At 37.4% G+C, this 20,660-nt stretch overlaps 1 protein-coding gene across 12 annotated transcripts in view; it reads right to left on the bottom strand.

The window, feature by feature from the left end:
* The window catches only part of SH3D19 (SH3 domain containing 19), a 103,733-nt gene that overhangs the window by 18,551 nt on the left and 64,522 nt on the right, over positions 1 to 20,660 (bottom strand). For 6 of the 12 annotated variants that reach the window (XM_090138513.1, XM_090138514.1, XM_090138512.1 and 3 more), the window contains 5 exons: positions 14,836 to 14,878; positions 13,484 to 13,631; positions 13,062 to 13,263; positions 11,139 to 12,137; positions 2,849 to 2,956 (listed from right to left, as the gene is read on the bottom strand). In XM_090138513.1, the coding sequence (XP_089994639.1) occupies positions 2,849 to 2,956; positions 11,139 to 12,137; positions 13,062 to 13,263; positions 13,484 to 13,631; positions 14,836 to 14,878 (1,500 nt within the window). Of the gene's footprint in view, positions 1 to 2,848; positions 2,957 to 11,138; positions 12,138 to 13,061; positions 13,264 to 13,483; positions 13,632 to 14,835; positions 14,879 to 15,733; positions 15,775 to 20,660 lie in introns of all 12 variants that reach the window. The other 6 variants (XM_090138515.1, XM_090138516.1, XM_090138517.1 and 3 more) reach the window with 2 other exon arrangements.

Genomic DNA, 20,660 nt, shown 5'->3' with positions numbered 1-20,660 from the left:
TGGATGGAAGAATCTACAGAAAGGTAAAGGCAAGAAAAAAATCCTGCCTGCTAGAAAATTCAAGAGGACAAAACAAAAGGAGAGTTGGGAGTTCCCTGCAGTCTTTAGGGAGCTAAGGAAATTCGAAACATAAAAGTACAGCTCTTACCACAGAAGAATAATGATCTCAGTTTCAATTTGAAAAAAAAAAAATACAAAAAAAAACCCTGTTAATTATATGAGATTTGTTTTAAATGTCCCTATTGTTGAAGTCTGGGAAGCACTTGGGACCAGTTCTGTAAGCATATTTACCAATCATTTTGTCCTCATATACTGAAACTTTGTCACCTATTTTAAAATGTATTTGTATAAAATGAAAAGTCTTTTCTCACAACAAACTTCAGACACTTAAGCTCTTCTGACTTCCAGCCAGCTTTGGAATTTTGTAAAAAAAAGGGTGTATAGACAGCCTGGACTTTCACTCATGACAAAAATGAAGACAGATTCAATGGAAAGAACAACTGTATTCATTTATTCAAGTTATTCATTTCACAAGAAGTACTCTTAACAAATAAGAGCACATAGGAAGGAGAAGTGGTATTTGTTTTTAACACCTCATTTGCACTACCATCATCTAAAAGGCTGGTGTGATGTTTACAAGTAAGTAAGTTCAAGCATAAATGCATTATAATCCTTAGCAGCAGGTTTAAGTTACTGTGTTGGCAATGACTGAGCACAGGGAATGGAAGCTAATGCAGTTTATCCACTCTTCTAAGCTAAACTGTGAGAAGTAAAAATGGTACCTGCATGTAATAACTGCAAGGGATATCTTCTCTTAATATACCTCATTGATATATAAAGAGCATGACAGATTTATTTATTCACACCACCTCAAATCTGGATATATGCACAGATGGCTGGATTTCCCTTCCTTTGCCATTTATAAGGCCAAAAGTAAAAAAAAAAAAAAAAGCTCCAAAAACTAGAAAGCAGGTGCTAACTTCACTGATTTCTAAGTGTAAAAACTGAAGTGGAAGTTTAATGCTACCTTTCTAATCACAACTCAACAAAAATACTAACAAATTCTAAAGCACCAGAGCCCCAAATTCTTCAGCATCCACCTTTATTTATTTTGGAGTGCTGGTTTTTCGTTTGGTTTTTATTTTTTATTTTTCAGTTTTATTGAGCTTTTTGTTTTGCACTGGTTCCTGACAGAATTAACTTGGAATGGCAAAAAAAAAAAAAAAAAACACAACAAACCAGAACCTGTTGTACTGAGATCATGTAGTTCTCCTACAATCTGTATGGTACTATAACCTTGCCAATCCTTAACCCAATTGTACCACTCTCATTATTATTTTTTTTTTTTAAACAGCTAACATTTCTATAGTAGCTCCTATCTGACAAAAGGGTACTCTGCTCATTTGGAACCTGCTTCTGCTCCTTCACATCCCATTAATCTTCCAGCCACCCCTCCTGCAAAATAGTCCTTCGCATCCCTCAATTGTAATTAAGCACATTATGACTGGCAGTTTCTGTAGGAAGTTCAATTGCCACTAGAGAGCAGCAAGGGACAGGTTATCCATGAGCTGAAAAGAGAGTCCAGATTAGGAAAAAGACAAAAAGAATGAATTTTTCAAGGTTTTTTGTTGTTCTTGCTTAAATGGAAACAACAATGAAAGATCTCCTTTGTGGAGAGAAACTTCATCTTGGATTATTTACAGTAGACTGTGAACAAATTCTTCCAACTGGATAAAGCTTTTATTTATGATCATTTATTAGCAGAACGACTTTTCTTTGTAGCTTATCTTCTGTTCTTTCTGCATATTTCATCACTTCCACTGCATTTCACGTATATGCAGAAGAAAAAAAACCTGATATTTTAAAACTGTGGTGGGAGGGGATCTCAGGAAATGAGAGCAAGTCTTAGCAGCAATGCCACCAGGATATTTTTGGTTCTACATCTAGTCAATTTAATAAAATATGAGTCTGAAGTACAATTTTTTAGAGCTAGCAGTCTTGTGATCTTTCTTTCTAAGCTTTGAGGATAAAACATAAGGCTGAACATTAGCAAGTATGTACTCAAGGACAGAAAGATGAACACACAAAGACCCACACAAGTTTTCCAATAAATTTCCACTGTGAAACACTGTCAGTGTCATTTGTAAAGATAAGGGATCAGAGGTGAAAGAAAACCATAGTTAGGAGGTCCCTGACACAGAACTGAGCAAATCAGTTATTTGCATCCAAATTCTTGCATGCCTTTTTACTCCCTCTATTACTACCAAGATGCTATTGTTAAATGATTGTGGTTTTTAGACCAAACAGGGATCAAGGAAACTTTCTGATATAATCTGTGGAAGCTTTACAATAAGTTTTGAAGAACAATTTAATATAATAATGATGTTTCTTTGACAACTGTAGACTCTGCTCCCAGGAAGCAGCAACAAAATATCCACAGCTGATGTCTGAATCTAAGTCAGTTATTACCAAAGCAGTACAGTTTAGTTGACTGAAAAGTTTGTTCTGCTGAAAGGGTCTCTTCCACCTCTTCTCTGCTATCTTTTAGATCATCTCCCTACCACCACTTTCCCTCTGGTAAGCATTAGCTCCAAAAGATTTGAAAAACAACAAACTTAGTGCAAGGGACGGCATCAGACGAGGTAGCTGCAAGAGAAGCACGACTCCCAGCCATTGCTGCCTCCCACCACAGCTCTCAGGTGTGTCATTTGGCTTGTTAACATGTACCTCCGGATTCCTCTGACAGCTAATACAACAAGTTAATAGCAACTCCCTTTTTAAATAGCTAGTTGCAGTTAAAATCATCTCCTGATAAAGATTTTTCAGTCAGTTCAGGAGAAAAACTTACATTTTTCAGGTTTAGCTGGGATTCGGATAACGGTGGGTTTCCGTGCTAAAGCTGGTTGAGCTGCCTGCTCCTTTGCGGGTTCAATTTTGGGAAGGAACTGGAATGGATCTATAAGGGAAAAAAAACCAATATATTTAAGGATTATTTGCTGAACATAAATCTCACCAGCTACTGCATTAGTTACTAAGGACATGAATATTTCACATCCAAGAAAGCAATAAAAAATAAATCTGTTTCCAGGGACAAACACTGGGCAGATATGAATAGAGTAGAGCTCTTTGTAAATAACATCTTTTTGGTACTTCTGCCTTCATAGTTGAATTAACACAAACACGTTCCAGATGCCCACTAGGATTACATAAGCCACTGAACCAGAGCAACCGCATCGCTTGATAACAGGGACCTGCAATTAGGATGGATTCAGGGAAATGTATTTTCAGTGCAGTTGCTTGAATATGCTGCAAACACAATCACCAAAAAGTTTTAATCAATAAAATCCTGCCAAAGCTAAACAGCCAGTACTGCAACAGAAAAAATGCCTACAGAAACAAACAAAAATAGAAAGAAGGTAACTTTTAATTATTACAATATCTCTTTGCTGTAGGATACCTAATTCTCTGGAAGATTCTGCATCATTTTTGCTGATTATAAACCTGAAGTCATGGGGAAGACTGCTTCGGGCCAAGGACACTAAGTTGTCCCTGAGCTCTCTCTGTCCCCACATGCATCACTCATTTCTCTTTTAGACTGTCCAGTCATTCCGTTGGTAAAATGGGAGCAGTGTTTTCTATTATTAATAAACTCAATCACTGGTCTCATATTAATAGGCATGAGAACATATGAGCATGTAGAAGGCAGCTGTAAAAATACCTAAACATAAATAAAATTCAAATCAAGAGGTTCTTTCTGAAGTACACCTTCATGTCAAAAAGCAATATTTCATTTCTATGTTGTTAACAGACATTAACTTTTTCTCTAACATTACCAAAAATTGAAGTAAAACAGCAATGCGTCATAAACAGATAGGGCAGAAACTGGAGAAATATTCTGTCCAATAAATTCTTCATGGCATGTATCCACTGCTCCAACAGATGAGTTTGATCTCCTATGGTGGCCTTTTTAGATGTACAGCTCAATGAGATGTTATTTATGGAGTGTCAGAGTCTCAGAGAAGAAACATGCTGGGCATCTCTTTAAATTCTACAGGACTTTTTAGCAAAAAATTCACCCCTTCCCAAAATTACTGCACACTTTGTGACAAAGTTGGAAATTCTGCATTTGATAAAATCGTATCAAACACTTAGGAAAAAAAACAACAGAATCGTTAAGTTGAATGAAGTCATGACTTCTTGTAGGTAATTTTAAAAAACGTAACACAGCGCAGCCATCAGTACACCTGAAATCTGTGTTTGTGAATGCAAATTAGACTTAAAAATATCCAGAAGTACTGTATTTACTTACGAACAAATCTTTCAGCACTGCTACTAAAAATAAAAATCTTGGTATTTTCAGAGAGAAATAGGCCAAGTACACTAAGCTTTTTATTATTTTAAAACTAACAATGCCCAGAATAATTTCAGACAGAGCAACACGTAAGCTGCAGAATTACAGCATGCCAGACTGCTTTCCTGCAAACAAGACTTGGAGTCCTCATATGTTGCCAGCAGCCCCTCTGCACCCCTGTCCTAGGGTTCATCTCCTGTTAGTCGCCAACCCAAGGCTCTCTTCGCAGAAGCACCTCAGATTAGCACTGGTCAGCAAAAGGTTTAAGTTCCTTCTGTGAAAGCTGCACCAGAAAAGAGTTTCTTCTGGAGGAGTGGAAAACACAGATCACAGCAGGGCTGTAAATAGTCTGGCAGTAAGGTAGTTACAAGAAACATGAAAATCCCACTCTTAGGGCAAGGTTGTAGTATTTATTTTCTTTCCTTTCTTTATACCTAAGTCTGCAAGCTACACTGCTACAATGTAAATTGCAGACTAAAAAAGGATTTGCCTAATTTTAACACTTGCAATGGTGTTCAAAATGATTTTGGTGCAGGTGAAAAAATAAAATCTGAGCCAGGCTTTCCTCCCCTGTCTGCCAACTATGTGGTAACCATAGCCTACCTGCAAGGAGCCCCCTGTAGAGGCATACCCACAGAAGTTCTTGGGGAAGCATGTGGCCCAGCACACTCACAATCAGACAGCTTTGCACAAAACAGGCAATGGGGATCTCTCGCAGTCACATGCTGCAAAGGTGAAGGAAGCTCTGCATGAACCACGATGAGATCATTTTCCAAAGCCTCGTTCTTATAAAAATATAGGCAGGCCAAACAGGAATACTCTGATCAGCCAAAATTCTTATAGATGATTGGAAATTGCACAGAATTACTGTTTGTCAACTGCTGACTGTTTCTATGCGTAGAGATGGTTTTCTTGACCATCCAGCAGTTGGCTGAGGTCTCTCAATCAACAGATTTGAGAGATGTCATTTTTAAGCCTCCGTTTTCTCAACCAAGTCTGAGAAAATCCTTTTACAAACCCTAGTTTTCCACTCATTATCTTCTGTTCAGTTATACTGTTGTCACCTCATAATTAGTAGAAAACTCATTAACTTGTTTGTGTCATTCCATTCCCCAGTGCTGGGTCTGCAGCAGAAATTGGTTGAGTAAATGACTGTGCAGCTTTGTGCAATGGGACTGACAGCATATCAAATTTTTATGTTGTTTAACAACTATTGGGCATCGTTTGAGCATAATTCACGGGAGTGTGAAAACAGAATTGTTAATATACTCTTTTAAACCTCTTCAGCTCAAGGAAATTAATCTGCAAGGCATTTCTCATAAAATATCAGACTTCTACCTATCTTTCTTTATTAAAATTTTACAATGATGCTTGAAGCCTGTGTTTTCATTAGTCTCACTCTTCTAGAGCTTTTGTTTTAAAGGATTAATTGGTAACATACGTTTCTGTGCACCTTTTTAGGAAAGACAAATAAAAGTTATGTATCCAAACACACTATATATCACCTCTTTCTTTTACTAGCTTAAGAGAAAGAGCTTTTTTGCTCATTTCCATTTATCATTCTCATTTAAAGTTGGAAATGTTACAGAAGAAAGAGGAGCTTCAGAAAGTTATCCAACTTTTCTTTATTTCTTTTGATACAACAGCATTCAGTGACTTTTCTGAAGCACTCATTGAATATTGTTCTGTCCAAATCACACCACAAAGCAAGCAAACAGTGATTTCACAAAGTTTTTACCTTGAGAATTATATTTCCTCCAAGAAAAGGAAAGGTGATCCAGGTTCCCAAACTGAATTATCAATCTTCTCACACATAAGCAAGATTTAAAAAAAGAGCTGTACTAAGTCTTAGGGACAGGAAGATGTTATGCAGCAACATTTACTGCTACTCAGAGCAGCAGAAATACAGTGAAATACTTGTGCAGGTATTAGGCATTGCACTCTGTTCACTGCTGACATCTGATGAACTGAAATGAAAAGCAAGGTAACTCAAGGCCAACAATCATCAGTTCTGATGAACAAACCTGATCTAAAGAATGAACGATATTTACAAGATACATGTGGGGCATGCAGAAGGAGCTATCAACACAATGAAAATGCACAAAGTCACAGAATTATGTGAAGTTTAACACTGTCTAAAATGTACCAGTAAAATTTCTAAGTAGTGCAAAAGAAGATCTAATGTTAAGTGTACTTGTTAAAAACAAAATGTGCTCAATAGAGCAATGAGAAATACCTCATCCGTGGTGTTAGAAAGCTGGAAGAGAGAGAAAATCAAACCTGCTAGAAGAATAGCAAAATGTCTTGGGCTAGTATAACATGTATGATAAGCATTTACGGGATGTACAACTACAGCGTTATGTAGTTTACAGAGATGGTTATAAATGGACCTTTTCCAAACTTTGATTATAGCCAGGTTTTCAGCATTTCTCTCTCAAACTGAGGGGATCCCCACACTTACTTGCTATATGTATCTAAAAGCACAATAGCTTAATATGAACAAGTTAGCAGTGAACTACTACAAGAGGTGACTTTAATTACAGACTTTGGAACAAAAGGACGACTAAGACCAACATGAACTGCGATGTAAGAGTTTGGAGACTTTTCCTATATCATCATTCGTTTGTTGGTCAGGAAAGAATCTGGTAGTTCAAGTCGTAAGACCCTTCAGGAGGCTCTAACTCAACCTCTGGCCATCATAGTGGTCAGCTACGATGTCATGTTGCTAGAAACTGGCTGCATAATCTGGTCTAACTTCATAAGTCTGGTGCCAGATGCTCTTTGGACATACAGAGTGAGACAAAACCCAAGACAACTGCCAGAGAGCAAGAAATGCAGTCTCATCTGTTCTTGCTGAGTCAAGGAAGATAAGTAACTTCAAGTAACCAAAAGAGTCATTGAAAGTAACACAGCAGAATACTAAGATAAGTTGCATTATTTTGAAGATAGCTCTGGAGTAAATGACCAGTTACAAATATTTTAATTCTTTTTCTCCTCTTCCTTCCTGAGGAAGCAATTAAAAACAGGCAGCTGGGCAATAAACCCACAGAAGACAAAGTTACTCAAGCAGCATTTTTCTGAATTGGCCACAGTGTCACACAGATGCTACCATTCATGCTGCAAGAAGGAAAAACATACATAAATAGACAGTAATCACTGGTTTGGTCATTTTTTCTGTCCATACAGGCAGAAGGAAACTTTTATACTATGATGTAGTAAATAACTAAATAAAAGAATTGAGAAACGCATCAGCTGCATTATTGTTAGAACTGAAATACATAAGTACAATGAAGATGAAAGAGAAAGCTGCCTTCTGCAGGTAAGGTAAGAATATCCCCGAACTACCTTTCAAAACACTTGGTTTAAATTAAGTGCTGGTTTATCACGACCAGAGTAATCAGTGGTAATCAGTGAACTGTATGACATCTCAGAGAAAAAGAGGAAGAGAAGAATTCTACACACACAGAAAAGAACTCAAATATTTTACCAAGATAACCTCCAGGTTTTAATTTAAATATGTGCTTTAAATGCACTGTTACCTTATTTTCTGCCTCAGGACATTTGAAAGCAGGCACACTGCATGCTTTAACACAGCAACTGATACAAGTGAAAATCTTGGACCTACCAAAGCCACAGAATTTCTACTTAGTTCAACTTGCACTAGCATTTCATTTCTGAGCCCTTGTAAAAATGGACTACTGACAAAAGATTCCAACTTAAGTTTAGTGAAACTTTTAATCCCAAGGCATGGCACAAATCCCAGTTACCAGCTATAAGAGATTTGTAAAAATACTATTTACGATCCCAAATATCACAACTGTCATCAAAGCATTAACACTTCAAGATTTACAGTCCTAAGTAGACGCCTTCACATTCTAAGGAACTGACAGGAACAGGAGTAATTTCATTAGGATACAAACGCCTGTGAACATTCTCTCTAGCCTTTGTGTGAAAAACTATGCAGGTATTCAGAACTGGCATCAGTTTTGGCTGCTGCTAAAAAGAACCGCATTAGATATTTGTCATTCCTAACTTCTCCTCCCTGGTGTTTCCCTTGGGCTAGCAGTGAAGAACAAGAGTTGGGTGCAAGGTTCTGCCATGGTTTTCCTCAGAATCACAGAGCTCTTGGAGTGCTCCAATAGACTTCAGCTGTCATTATGGATGCTGAAGGCGTTGAAAGTAATCTTGATACTCTGCTTCTCAGTTTGCATTGGAAGAATAATTTGTTTTGCCTGTGTTTCACTTTTTCATCCAGATGCTCACCTCAACTTTTGCACATTTCCCATCATCAACTGAATGCTTCACCTTCTTACTTTTGCATCAGATGTTAGCAGAAGCAGTAATCTGTTACATTCTATTTACATTAGTCTAAGTGCCAGATGCATTTGTGCTGTATCAGAAAAAAAGTTTGTGAATGTTATAAACTGTTTGCTTTTTGACAAAAAATCAGCTGGTGCTTAGTTACAAACACCACTGCATAAAAGCCTTCCTCCCTCTCTGCGGTTGCCATAACAACAAGCAGAGTGCTGTCATTTTGTTAAGTAATGACAATGACAAATATGTAAGAAATGCAAAGGTCTGGGGAATTGGGAGCTAGATTACAGCTTTTCTTCTTGCCTTTACAAAACATTTTACTGTGGATTCATCTTGTAAATCCTAAGCTGTTCCTATGGGAACAGGAAAAATAGCTGGTGTTAGTGCTCTGTGTTGCCTCATTTTTCAGAAAGCCACTGCTGTTCTTGTAGATGCTTTGTCAAGACCTAGCATGGCATTAGTAATCAAGGGTATAGAGTATGATCTTCAGCTCACACATGCCTGCAGAAGTCCACACTGAATTATAATTTTTCAGTGTAATAAAACAATAATGCTATCAGACCTTCTCTTTAGTAGATATGAAGGGGTTGCAGCAAAGATGTCACTTTATTAAACAAATAATATCATGGACATTTGACTCGGGAAATCAAGAAACCATCATTTGATTAATTCTTCAGTTAACTATGAGAATGGAAAGTATTTTCTTCTTAATTAAATAAAGAATAACATCTAGGGTGCCAGAAAGGTGAAGACTGTCATTCATTCTTACTACTTCATCACAAAAGCTGTTGTGTTTATTTGAAAATTAGGTGATATTCTTCGGGATCATTGTCTGAATTAACAGAAGAATTATCATTAGTTATTTTTTTCAGGTTTGAGGATAGGCAGTCTTATTGATCACAAAGCCAAAGCATCATTTTCAGTTTTATGCACTTACAAAATGTAAGTATTCTCTTTTCTTTTCTCATACTTACAACAGTTCCATTTTCCCTTCAGTTGTTGAACCTTCTCAATAAAAGCCTGAAAGGATAAGTTCTCTCAGGTGCATGGAAACCAATCATAATTCCTTTTGCTTCTAACTTCTAAGACAACCTCATATGCAGGGGCTGTTGTACAATTGCAGTCTCCAGACATTAGGACCGTAACTCTCTTCCCATTTAGATGCTGTCACTCATGCACCTCAAAATGCCTCTTCACTTACTCAGTACTCCTTCCAGGTCTGTTACAGCCTCCATAGTGCTCCTGGTACCCTTTCATCCAAGAAAAAGGCAGGCATAGATCCACATTAAGCTAATTAGCTGTCCTGAAGGACATTCTGTTGCCTTACTTCATTGCTTTTATAAGCTGCTTCAAAATTTTTATCGACCTGAACAGTTTAAAAGTGTGAGGGACTTCCTATATCTGCTCTGGGCTTTTTATGCCGTTTTAAAATGGAAGTGACAAAGTGGAGCTTCATCTAACAATATAATTCACAAACTGTAAAGAAATCCCACTTACTAACAACCATTAGTACTGATTTATTGTGATAACTAAACAATACTTATGCATCTCTTTTCAGAGAGCTGAGATGTTTAATGATAAATGAGGTAAAAAAACCAAAACAGGCTTAAATTCACAGTTAGTCCTTTAAACATGCATTTTGTACGACATACCATCTGTTTCAAAGCAAAACATTTCTGGGATTGCAATGGGGCTGATAGGCTAAATCAGAACATACTTGAGTGCTAAGAGGAAAAAACTCATTGCTCTAAAACTTAGTGACAGCACAGCATCTACTTGTGTCTTAAACTACCTAAATCAGAAAAAAAAATGCCCCAATTGGCCTCTTTTTTGACAGAATCAAGCAAAGTTTGAGAGAAAAATAGCTGCAGTAATTAATCCATCTGTATAAAATTTTCACTTTTCAGAAAAGTTTGAAGTTGCATAACTAGCATATAGCCACATAAAAGACCAACACATGAAAGAGAAAATAAGTAGCCACTGCTCCGAATATTCCAAGTATGTCTGATTGCTGTTCTCTCTAAGTAATAAACATTGCTGCTTCCTTACATGACCTAGTGGAATAAATATCTACATGTTTACAGTGCTCAGGAGGTTTCTATTGCAGAATTTCAGGCACTCAAATAAATTAGTTAGACTGGATGGCTAGAGATAAGATGTCCCAGGTTCCTGAGAGAGTATTCTGATACATTCTGGAGGCAACATCTGGCATATAGCATCAAGTCTTTTATCATTATTTTTGTTATTGCGTAATAAATCCAGCAGGAAGCCTCTGAGATTTATGCAGGCTAGAAACCTCCCGAGTCCCAAAACCCAAGTAATTTCATAGTGATCTTGACATAATAGAAAACAAAGGATTTCATACACACATAAACTCTGTCAAGACAGGAAGAATAGGCAGACATAATTCACACAGTATCATGCAACCTGCAAACAGAAACAAAAGTGACAGTTTTAGAAAACAGCATCTTACCTGCTGCTGCTTCACAACTGATGCTGTCCTTAACTGCACAAGGTGGACTTAGGGGCAAAACATCATCATCAAAACTGATCAGATCTCCTCCCAGATCTAGCTTACTTTGCGAAGCACGTGCTGAGGAGTTTTCTGTGGGTGACAATTCCTCCACAGACTTGAAAACCTTTTCTTGGGCACATACAGAAGTCCGTGGTAGAGCAGAGATTGGTTTTAGAGGGACCAAAGAAAGGGCAGGATTTTCTGCAGAATTTGACTTTTTAGGAATAAGAGGCCTTGGAGCAGGAACAGGAAACTTTTTTTGTTCATGGCTGTTCTCTGCAACTGAGCCACTCTTTGCATCAAGAAAATCGCTACTACTACTTTTTACAAGGCCGGGTTTTGGTTTCTTTGGCAGTTCAGGTTTGGTTACAACACTACTCCCAACTGCTTCAGGTTGAAGCTGCAATTCTCTGGAAGAAGGTGTTGGTTTGCTTTCTGTCCATGCATCCCAGTCTCCTGAAACTCTGTTTACCCCTGGCTTTGGAGCAACTACTGGCTTCTTTGCAGGTACAGGTCTTGTGGCGAATGAACGAGGGGCTATTTCTGGTTTCTTCAATAATCCTGAGTTATCATTAGCTCCTTGGGTTTCAAAAACTTTGATCCTTGAAACAATACTACTTTGGCTCTTGCCTGTACTCATGCTGTCCACTGTCAAGTGATTGTCTAGCAAGCTATCATCTAAGACAGATGACTGCTGAACTGAAAGTTGCTGCCTCTTCGTGTCAGACTGGTTCACTTTTTCCCCATTGTCTCCTATCTGACTTTCAGTATTTTTGACCACAGGTCTGAGATTGCTTCTTGATCTTGGCTTTGGCACAGGACATATCACAGCATTGGGATTTTCTTGGCGCCTCTGATCTTCAGAATTTTCATAAACTATTAAGGAAGTCTCATTTTCTGAAGATCTGTTCAAGAGAGATGCAGAAGGCCTAGGAGGTTTCAGGGGACTTGGCCCTACTAACAGAAAAGAAAAGGTTTCAGTTACCTATTACACAACACTGTATTTATATTACTTTTTTATTGACGATAAGAACATGAAACAATAGTTTTTGCTCAGAACTGTGTTCACAGTGCTCCTTGTGAAACTGGAATTCTCTCTCTAAAAAGAGAAATAGAAAAAAATATATAAACTCCAGGAAGAAACTGAAGATTGCTCAAATGCATAGCATCTACGTGTTGTGAATTCAGAATTACTTGTTAGCTCACAGCAGGAAGGGCATACAAGTAACATCTTGGCCAAGGAACAGTACAATAATTCCCACAGCTGAGGGAATTAAACACATTCAGATTCTTTCCGGTTTGAATGTAGACTGCTGCTATTCTGATTGGACATGTGAGCTCCACTGGCACAAAAGTAACAGCCAATATAGCGGAATCGAGCAAAACAGTGAAGATTTTTATCACAAAGTCAAAGACGCCTGATTTTACTCATCTTCATTACAGAAGAAGTTTTAAATGTAGTCTAAAGGTGAATGCAGTGATACTTCAGCAAAGAGAAGTTTTGCAGTAATTTACAGTATCAACCATTCACAGAAGTGTAACTGTTTTTCATGTTAACAGTTACACAGATGACAGAATCTTAGAATCATTAACATTGAAAAAGATCTCTAAAATCATCTAAGCTAACGGTCAGTTCTACTCTATGCCAACTATACCATGTCCCTCAGTGCCACACCTACATGTTTCCTCAACTCCTCAAGAGATGGTGACCCCACCACTTCCTTGGGCAGCCTGTTCCAATGCATCACAACCCTTGCTGTGAATAATTTTTTCCTAGTATCCAAACTGAACCTTCCCTAGCACAGCTTGAAATGAAAAATAAAGAACGTCTTCAGGAAACCAACCAGGATTTTCATCAATGGGAAGTCAAAACAATCTCACCTGGATAGTTGGTAGATTCCCCGTGTGTAGGCACACTGCTTTTCACATTACTTCCTGGCAAATGGCTGATTAATTCCTGTGGAAAGTCAGTTTGTGTTGCAGAAGTAGTGGTATATCTAGGAGCAGCAGCATTATTGTTATTTGTTGTATTCACTTGCACTTGATTTATTTCCTTTATCACCTGCTCATAAGATGGAGGAAGCTACAAGAGAAAGACAGAAATATTAACGCATGTCTAAATTTGATCTTTTATTTTAAAAAATATATGAATTTAAAAATACTAAATTAACATGCAGAGGAAAAGAGCACTGTCAGTCTTTTATTTAATGTCATGAAAGCCTAAGCAAGTAAAATTCTTAGTCATCTGTTTCTCTCCCTTTTTTTTTTTTTTAACCTTCATACATCAAATAGTTCATGCTCACCTCAGCTGGAATAAGCTCATTTGTCCTCCACTGAGCATGAGGTGAAGCAGAAGGGAATCCTAATCCTTGAGGAGCAACTGGGCTCGCACCTGGAAACCAGGAGGATGGCCGCAGTGGTTCAGCAGCAACTATTGTAATTTCAGGACGCCTAGAGGTAAAGCAAAGGGGAATAATTACCTAAAACATCTCAAAATAGTTACTTTAAACATAAAAGATCAATGTTTCCTCAGCATCAAAAAATGAAAACAGCTCAGATCTTTTTTTATTTAACCAAAGTATCTTTCTATGATTTCAAAGCAAGTTACCTGACCTTTCTAATAAGCACTTAGGCTTCCATTCAGAACACCTAATTAAATGCCTAAGCCAAAAAGTAGGTTTATTGGCTTCAGTGAAATAATTTACATGCTAAAAGCATCCAAATACAAATGTAACTCAATTAGATGGAAGAAGTCTTAGTCTTCAACGGATAATGAGAACTAATCATGCATTTGTCCTTAGTCTGCTGCAATGTGAAAACAGCGAGATAGTTAGAACTGCTTCTGGCTGACTACCTATAAGCTTGTTTACCCTCAAGACTTCTGGGGAAACCCCCCACTGTACTAAAGGAAGGGCAAAGCATACCTCACAAGCCCTCTGGGACAGTGCTTCTTTGCTTACAGCATCTAGTATAACACAGACCCAGAGGTACCTCCACTGTTTTATTGCTGTAACAACTGCTTTAGAGGATAAACCACAGTGGCAGTTCCAAACACAGCCCCCAACCACAGCTAATTAATCTAGAGCCCTGCATTGAATTCATTTTGAGAAGTGAGCTTTGTGAATAGATGAATCATCTGCTACAGAAGCTTCTGTGTGCTAACAGAACAGCTGCAGAAATCTAAATTCTAAAACATAAAAAAAATACACAGGGAGGAATGCAATCCCTTCACACCTGAAGTAATAGCAGATCTGGTTCAAAGGCTTTTCAGGTTAGCGATGTCCTTTCTCAAACCTTTGGGGAAACCAGAATGTGTGACAGTGTGCCTGACAGTGTGCTTATTTTCACTGTGAAGCGATCTCATAAGATATCAGAAAATTAAAACAGTCCCATACAGGTTTGCTGTCTGGTTGCACTGGCTTTTTTTGAAGACATATACAATGCTTAAGCAAAAAACTGCAACTCTTAGTCCATCCTGTGTTTAAGCATCACAGCATTTTAGTTTTATTCCCAGTAAAACAGATGAAAGAATGAGAAGCAAAAAAAAAAAACCCACACCAAAACAACTAGAAAAAGGCATAAAAAGTAATAGTGTGATACAATCTAACAGGTTTTAAAATAACACCCAATTGCAATATAAATAACTGCATCATACCTTCTATCCCTTTGCTGCTCACTATGGCTAGAAGTCCGAGAAGCTATTGAAGTGAAAGAAACAAAAGTTTGGAGAAAGTTAAAACACACCATCACAACACATAGTTCAGGACAAGAACATAGCCCTTACCATCCACCATAAAGGAAACAGAGAGCACATACAGCATGTGATCACAAATCCCAGACTCTAGGAGACACCAAGTATTTTTTCAAATTATTTGCATTAAATACAAGGAAAAATTTTTTTAAAAGGTTTAGGGTGCACATTCAAATCACTTTAAATCATTCTATGTCCAAGATACCACCAAAAGAGAAGGTCCTGCCCATTTCCTTCCTCCTCGAAACATTCCTGTCTTCTGTATTGTAGTGACCCTGGAGCTGAAACTTTTCTTTAAAGTGTTAAATTAATCTGGTTTTGCTTTTGATGGCTCATTTCTAATTTTTTTTTTTTATTAATGTCTTTTCTTCTGTTCTAGAAGGAAAAACTACTAATGCAAAAAAATTTAAGATATTTCACCCTACTTTATGTAAAAAAAAAAAAAAGGTAGTGTTCCCAATTAGAAATCTCTTAAAAGTTTAATCATTTGTGTATTAAAAATTTGCAACACTTTAAAAATCATTGTTTTAAGTTGTCCTAATTTTTTTTTTTTTTTGCCACATTTATATTCAAATAATCTTCTCAATGGCCATATCATGTTCTCACTCTGATGCCTTCAATGAAAAAAGGAGATTATCTGAGGGACAAACTTTTGCTCAAAGAATTTAGGAAGCGGTAGAATCTTATTGCGTGAAAGACGATGATTGTGCTGTTTCTGTGCCATCACAGAATCATAGCTGAAATCTGAAATCAGTAAAGCATACTTGATTCGAGCATCACACAAGTGTTGTGTCAGACATACCTCTTCCACGGGGCATTTTTGATGTGCACTATTCATGAGTGCTAGAGGAAAAAAAGATGGGGTTACAGAAAAGGAAGAGGAGGTGAAAGAGAACAAACAAAGGCTCCAGAGCCCGAAAATGTGATTACATGGGTTAGTCACACAAGAATAGCATGTGCCAGAGATTTAAAAAGACAATTTGAAATGTCTACTTACAGTATAGCATCTTTAAAAAAAAAACTAAAATAAAAGCAGATTGGATCTCTACTTCCATGCTGATTTTAAACAATGGGTGCTCAGAAGTCTCTCTGCCATAATTAACCATGAGGAACATAACCGGGTATGGAAAAGTTCACTGCATTGCTCAACAAAGCGCAACGAGGGGAGGGGAAATACATCTCTTTGAATGCTTTATTTAGCTTAAAATCATGGATTGTGTCTGTTCTTTTTTGTTTCCAAAAATCATGGGTTATGTTGAGGAGCTGATCCAGATGCCAAGAAGCTGGGATCCCACAGTTCACAGTCCCACCTAACAAAGAGGTATGGTCAGGCATACTGGCCCAGGCAAGAAGCACGCCTCAAAAGTTTCAGGAGTAACAGCCCATCTTCTAACCCAGTTCTGTAAAAATAGTTTGGCTAAGACAAATAAACATCCCCTACATAAACAACACATCATCTTCACTTTCTTCTTCACAGATTTTAACGCAGCAATCACATTATTCACACATTCAATGAAACAAACAACCAAACAAAAAACACAAAAAAACCCTGAAACAATCAATCCAACCTCTTCCAAGTTTACTTTTGCAATGAGGATGTAAATGTTAATTTGGTAAATGTATTCAATACAACTGCTTCGGGTACATCCAAATTGCAATGGTAATTAGAAATTAAAACTAATTACTGAGGGATGCAAAGCTAAGCCAATAAACCTGCCAATTTCCTCCATTCTTTTTTCATTTCTAGATAAATAATACATACCATGTTCTCCCACGAAACTCTAAATGTACTTCTATTTGTTGTAATAACTTTAATAAATAAGAAAAACTTAAAATAATTCTTTTCCTTCCTAAACTGAAGCTATAAAACCATAGTGAGGCATAGAGAACTACATAATCCATCAAACTCTAAATATCAACTAAATAACTAAGTTCACTTCAAAGCAACACAATAAAAATATATACGTAAAAATAACGTCACCAGTAGAAACAAACATTTCATCTATTTTCAAATGTGTCCATTCTGGTGCTTGAAACAAAATCTCCCAGGCACTTCCAGAGTCAAGCTCCTTTCATGAATATAAATATTTAATATAAACATTTATTTTTTAAGGACTTGGACAAAATTCTTTCCTCCTTCGATCACTTGCTTCCCTCTTCTTGCTGTCCTATTTTTGTTACAACCACACTTTAAGAGCATCTTTTGTTTTGGAAGCTCTGAAATTCACATTAGAGCAGAGGTGAAAACTATTGCATCTTCTGCTTTCAGGTGTTCCTTGGAGTTCCATAAATGCTGAAGTAAAGAAAAACATGAACTTTCTAAGTAATCCTTGTCTCTGGACTGGCACAGCTTTTATTCCTTTACCGTTCAAAGTGAATTTAAATTAATAAGTGTATGAGAAAAGGCATGAATTTTTAAAGCATAGCACATAGTTCATTTAAAAACAACGAAAAACCAAAAACCACAACCATTTTTCTGGCCGTGTGGTCTTTTCACACCCTATTTTTCAATCCCTTTGTGAATTGCCTTGAAAAAGCATGCTATTCATTTTTCTCCAGATTTCAAATTATGACATTTTTAAACTTAAAAAAGCAATAAAAAACCATTTTCTTCATCTGGAGAGTCAATAAAAAAGCATTTCAAGTGCTGATTTTGCACAAATCCCTTCACTCCCACATTAAGAAATGATCTGGGTGATAAGTGTTGATATATCTACATCACACATGTAGTGGTTTCTAAATAAAAGGTAACTAAAGTGGTTAAAGAAGGAGCAGGAGAGGAAAATCCAGTGCACAAACTCCACACCTTTCCTTATTATAATTCTATAGGATTATAAAACATCAAAGCAACCCATAATATTGTCACTAGAAATACAAGTATGTATTTCTCTAAATATTTGGATGCCTCATTGTTAAATCTGTTACCAAGTAAAGGATTAATAGTAATTCTGTAAACAGAAAATGAGATGAGTGATTTACAGATTCACTCTTGGTACATATTTCTTATAAGCACTATTTACTGGCTTCAGCCAATTATTTTTAGAACGTGCAGTGAGTAGTAAAGGATCCTGTTTTTGCACAGTTACGTTTTAATGGTTTTTTCCACTACAGTTTCTACTCCAGGTTACATTTTTCAAGCTAATTTGGTATTTCATTTATATTTGAAACACTACAGATAACGGGACAGGAGGCAATTTAAGCCTTGAGCTCAAGATGCCTGTAAAAATACACTAACAACCCTTATTCCACAAACTCACAGATTGCACCAGATGAGCTGGTGACAACAGCAGCCTGACATGCATTTTTGAGTCTTTTGAAGAGACCTTAGGTAGCATTTAGAGTCTTCCGGGCAACTTTTTTAGGCAATCTAAAGTTCATTCCGGGATCTGCTAAGATTCCCTCCTGCTGTGTGCGCTGAGTGCTTCCACAATAGAAATGCTACAATAATATCTGTGCATTTCCATTAGTAAACTATATGAAATACTGAACAGTTTTGTCAGTGCAGACTGTTTTAAAAGCAAGTTTCATCTTCTATTGAAGATTAGAACCATAACCTCAAATAACCCAAATCTTGGGAGAAATTAAGCTTCAAATTTTTCTGATGACTATCTATTGTTTCTTCCAGCAGCTATGAGTAAACATAATCCTTCCTATTAACTATTTCAGTTAATTCAAATTAATATTATCAACGGGTTTTAAAGTAATAATATTACTTCCTGGTATAATAAAAAAACAAGTAAGTGTGTTACTGTTTAAAAATACAGTTTCTTTCAATGCTTTCCCAACACTGGGCTAGAATTTTCTACCACGAATAATGGGAAATATATAGTCTACTAGACTGAGAAGTTAGCCTTCTCTTGAATAGCTGCCTATGGAGGACAAAGGTTATTCATCATGGTATCTCAGAAAGAGCCATAATTGTGAGCAAACGTTCCTTCCTTTAACTACTATTTAATACAGCAGAAGAGCTGACAGGCTGATTCCAGGTAAAAGGATGCATCTGTGGTTTTTGAAGTACTGAGGGTGTTACCTGGCTGCAGAAATGCTTTCTTCAGGGAGAGCTAAAATGAGCAGGTTCTTCACGCTAAAACCAGAAAAATCCAATTTAATCAAAGATCTGATTACACTATTCATAGAAAGTGGAGTTTCAAACTAACGAGAAATCTTCATACATCTCTGAAATAACAATTGAAGTACGTTTCTTGACACAAGGGGGAGGTCTTGCTCCTTTTCTTCTATTTCTGTTTCCAGGCACCTCAGGAAACATCAAGTTGTTCAACATCAGTGCCAGGCTGAATTGATGCTTGAATGCAGCTAAAAGAGAAAAGGCTGCCCAAACCCCCTTTCCAAAGACTAACCTTGGTCCCCCCTTCTTGAAACAACGTTAACACTAGTAAGACCCCACAGTGAGTGAGTTCAGAACATCAATTATGAAAAAAAAACTGAGAACTTTCTGTACAGTTTTTGTTCATTTCATCTCCCTGATCCTGCTCACACTTTGGGCTCAGACCACAAGCAGCAAAGGGGTAGGAGTGTGCCACCCTCAACAGCGGTCTTTGTTTCCTGCTCTTCTTTGAGCAAACTTCTGTCTAATCTGGACAAAAACCACCAAGTCAAATACCTTCTCAAAGCTGACCAAACTGCTGGGTACCAAAGAGGCTGGCATTGTGACTGAACAAAAACCTTTGTAAGTACACCTGTAGAGCACGACTGCAGTTTCACTCAAATTTGATAGTAGAAATTAATGAAGACACTTCACTCCTTCCTACACCTTCCCTTGGGCTGTGTTCCTGTCTTTGCACCATTCTCTACATTATGCCAGCCCAAATGTTCGTGCAGATGGGGAGAGAATGAGGTCATGGAATTGATCTTGTTGGGAAAAAACAGGAGCCAAAAGAACCCAGGAAGCCCCGAAGCACGACAAAACAAAAATGAAAAACAAACAAAATACACAGCCAAAAATGACTGCAAAACTGCCAAATGGGAAGACATAGCCTGAAAGTGTGTACAAGCTGTTACGCATCCTTCAATCAGCCACATATTTGCCTAGGACAGAATGAGATTGGAACAAGCTCGTAGGTTTTTCCAACATTTTATGGCAGCAGGCTTGTTTCTGCCAGCTTGTTCTGGAAGAGTGGAGTAGTATGCAAAAACAGTATTGCCCTTTGTCTCACCATAGCAGCACTTAGCTTCTTTTTACTTTCTTTGGCATGTTCCTGTCTCAAATGTCCAAGGAAATAGTTCCACTAATTTCAGTGGGAGGTGTCTTTACTGGTCTGCTCTTGGCTGAGATTGTCATTAAAAATCAGAAGCAAATTCTGAAGAGTTCAGGTGAACAAGTGACTCCTGAGCACATCTCACAATTAAATGCTTGATTTCTTCAAATGATTGCTTGATCTATCAATCAGTTGAAACAAACTGACACCACCATCTTTCCACTCAGCATTTTAGTCAGCACAGCCAAAAAGGAAAATAAGTCCTCTCCTTCTTTGGCCACGAGATGAGAAGAGACTTACCAGTAAGACTAGGTAAGTGAACTTAAGTATTGTACACAAGTTGGAAGACTGATACCCCGCAGATACCTATCATGTTTCTTGAAAATGGTAGATAAGCAGACCACAGAAGCTGTGATTAAGGAATAAAAACTTATTTTCAATGCTGTTAGAGAGAATCATTTTTCCAGACAACATTTCAACTTTTCCAGATTAATGGCAAGCAGAGTTAGGAAT

This window comes from Phasianus colchicus, chromosome 4 (genome assembly GCF_987193195.1).
Source record: "Phasianus colchicus chromosome 4, bPhaCol1.hap1.1, whole genome shotgun sequence".
In the NCBI taxonomy this organism is placed as follows: domain Eukaryota; kingdom Metazoa; phylum Chordata; class Aves; order Galliformes; family Phasianidae; genus Phasianus; species Phasianus colchicus.
This window is presented reverse-complemented; position numbering and strand designations above follow the sequence as displayed.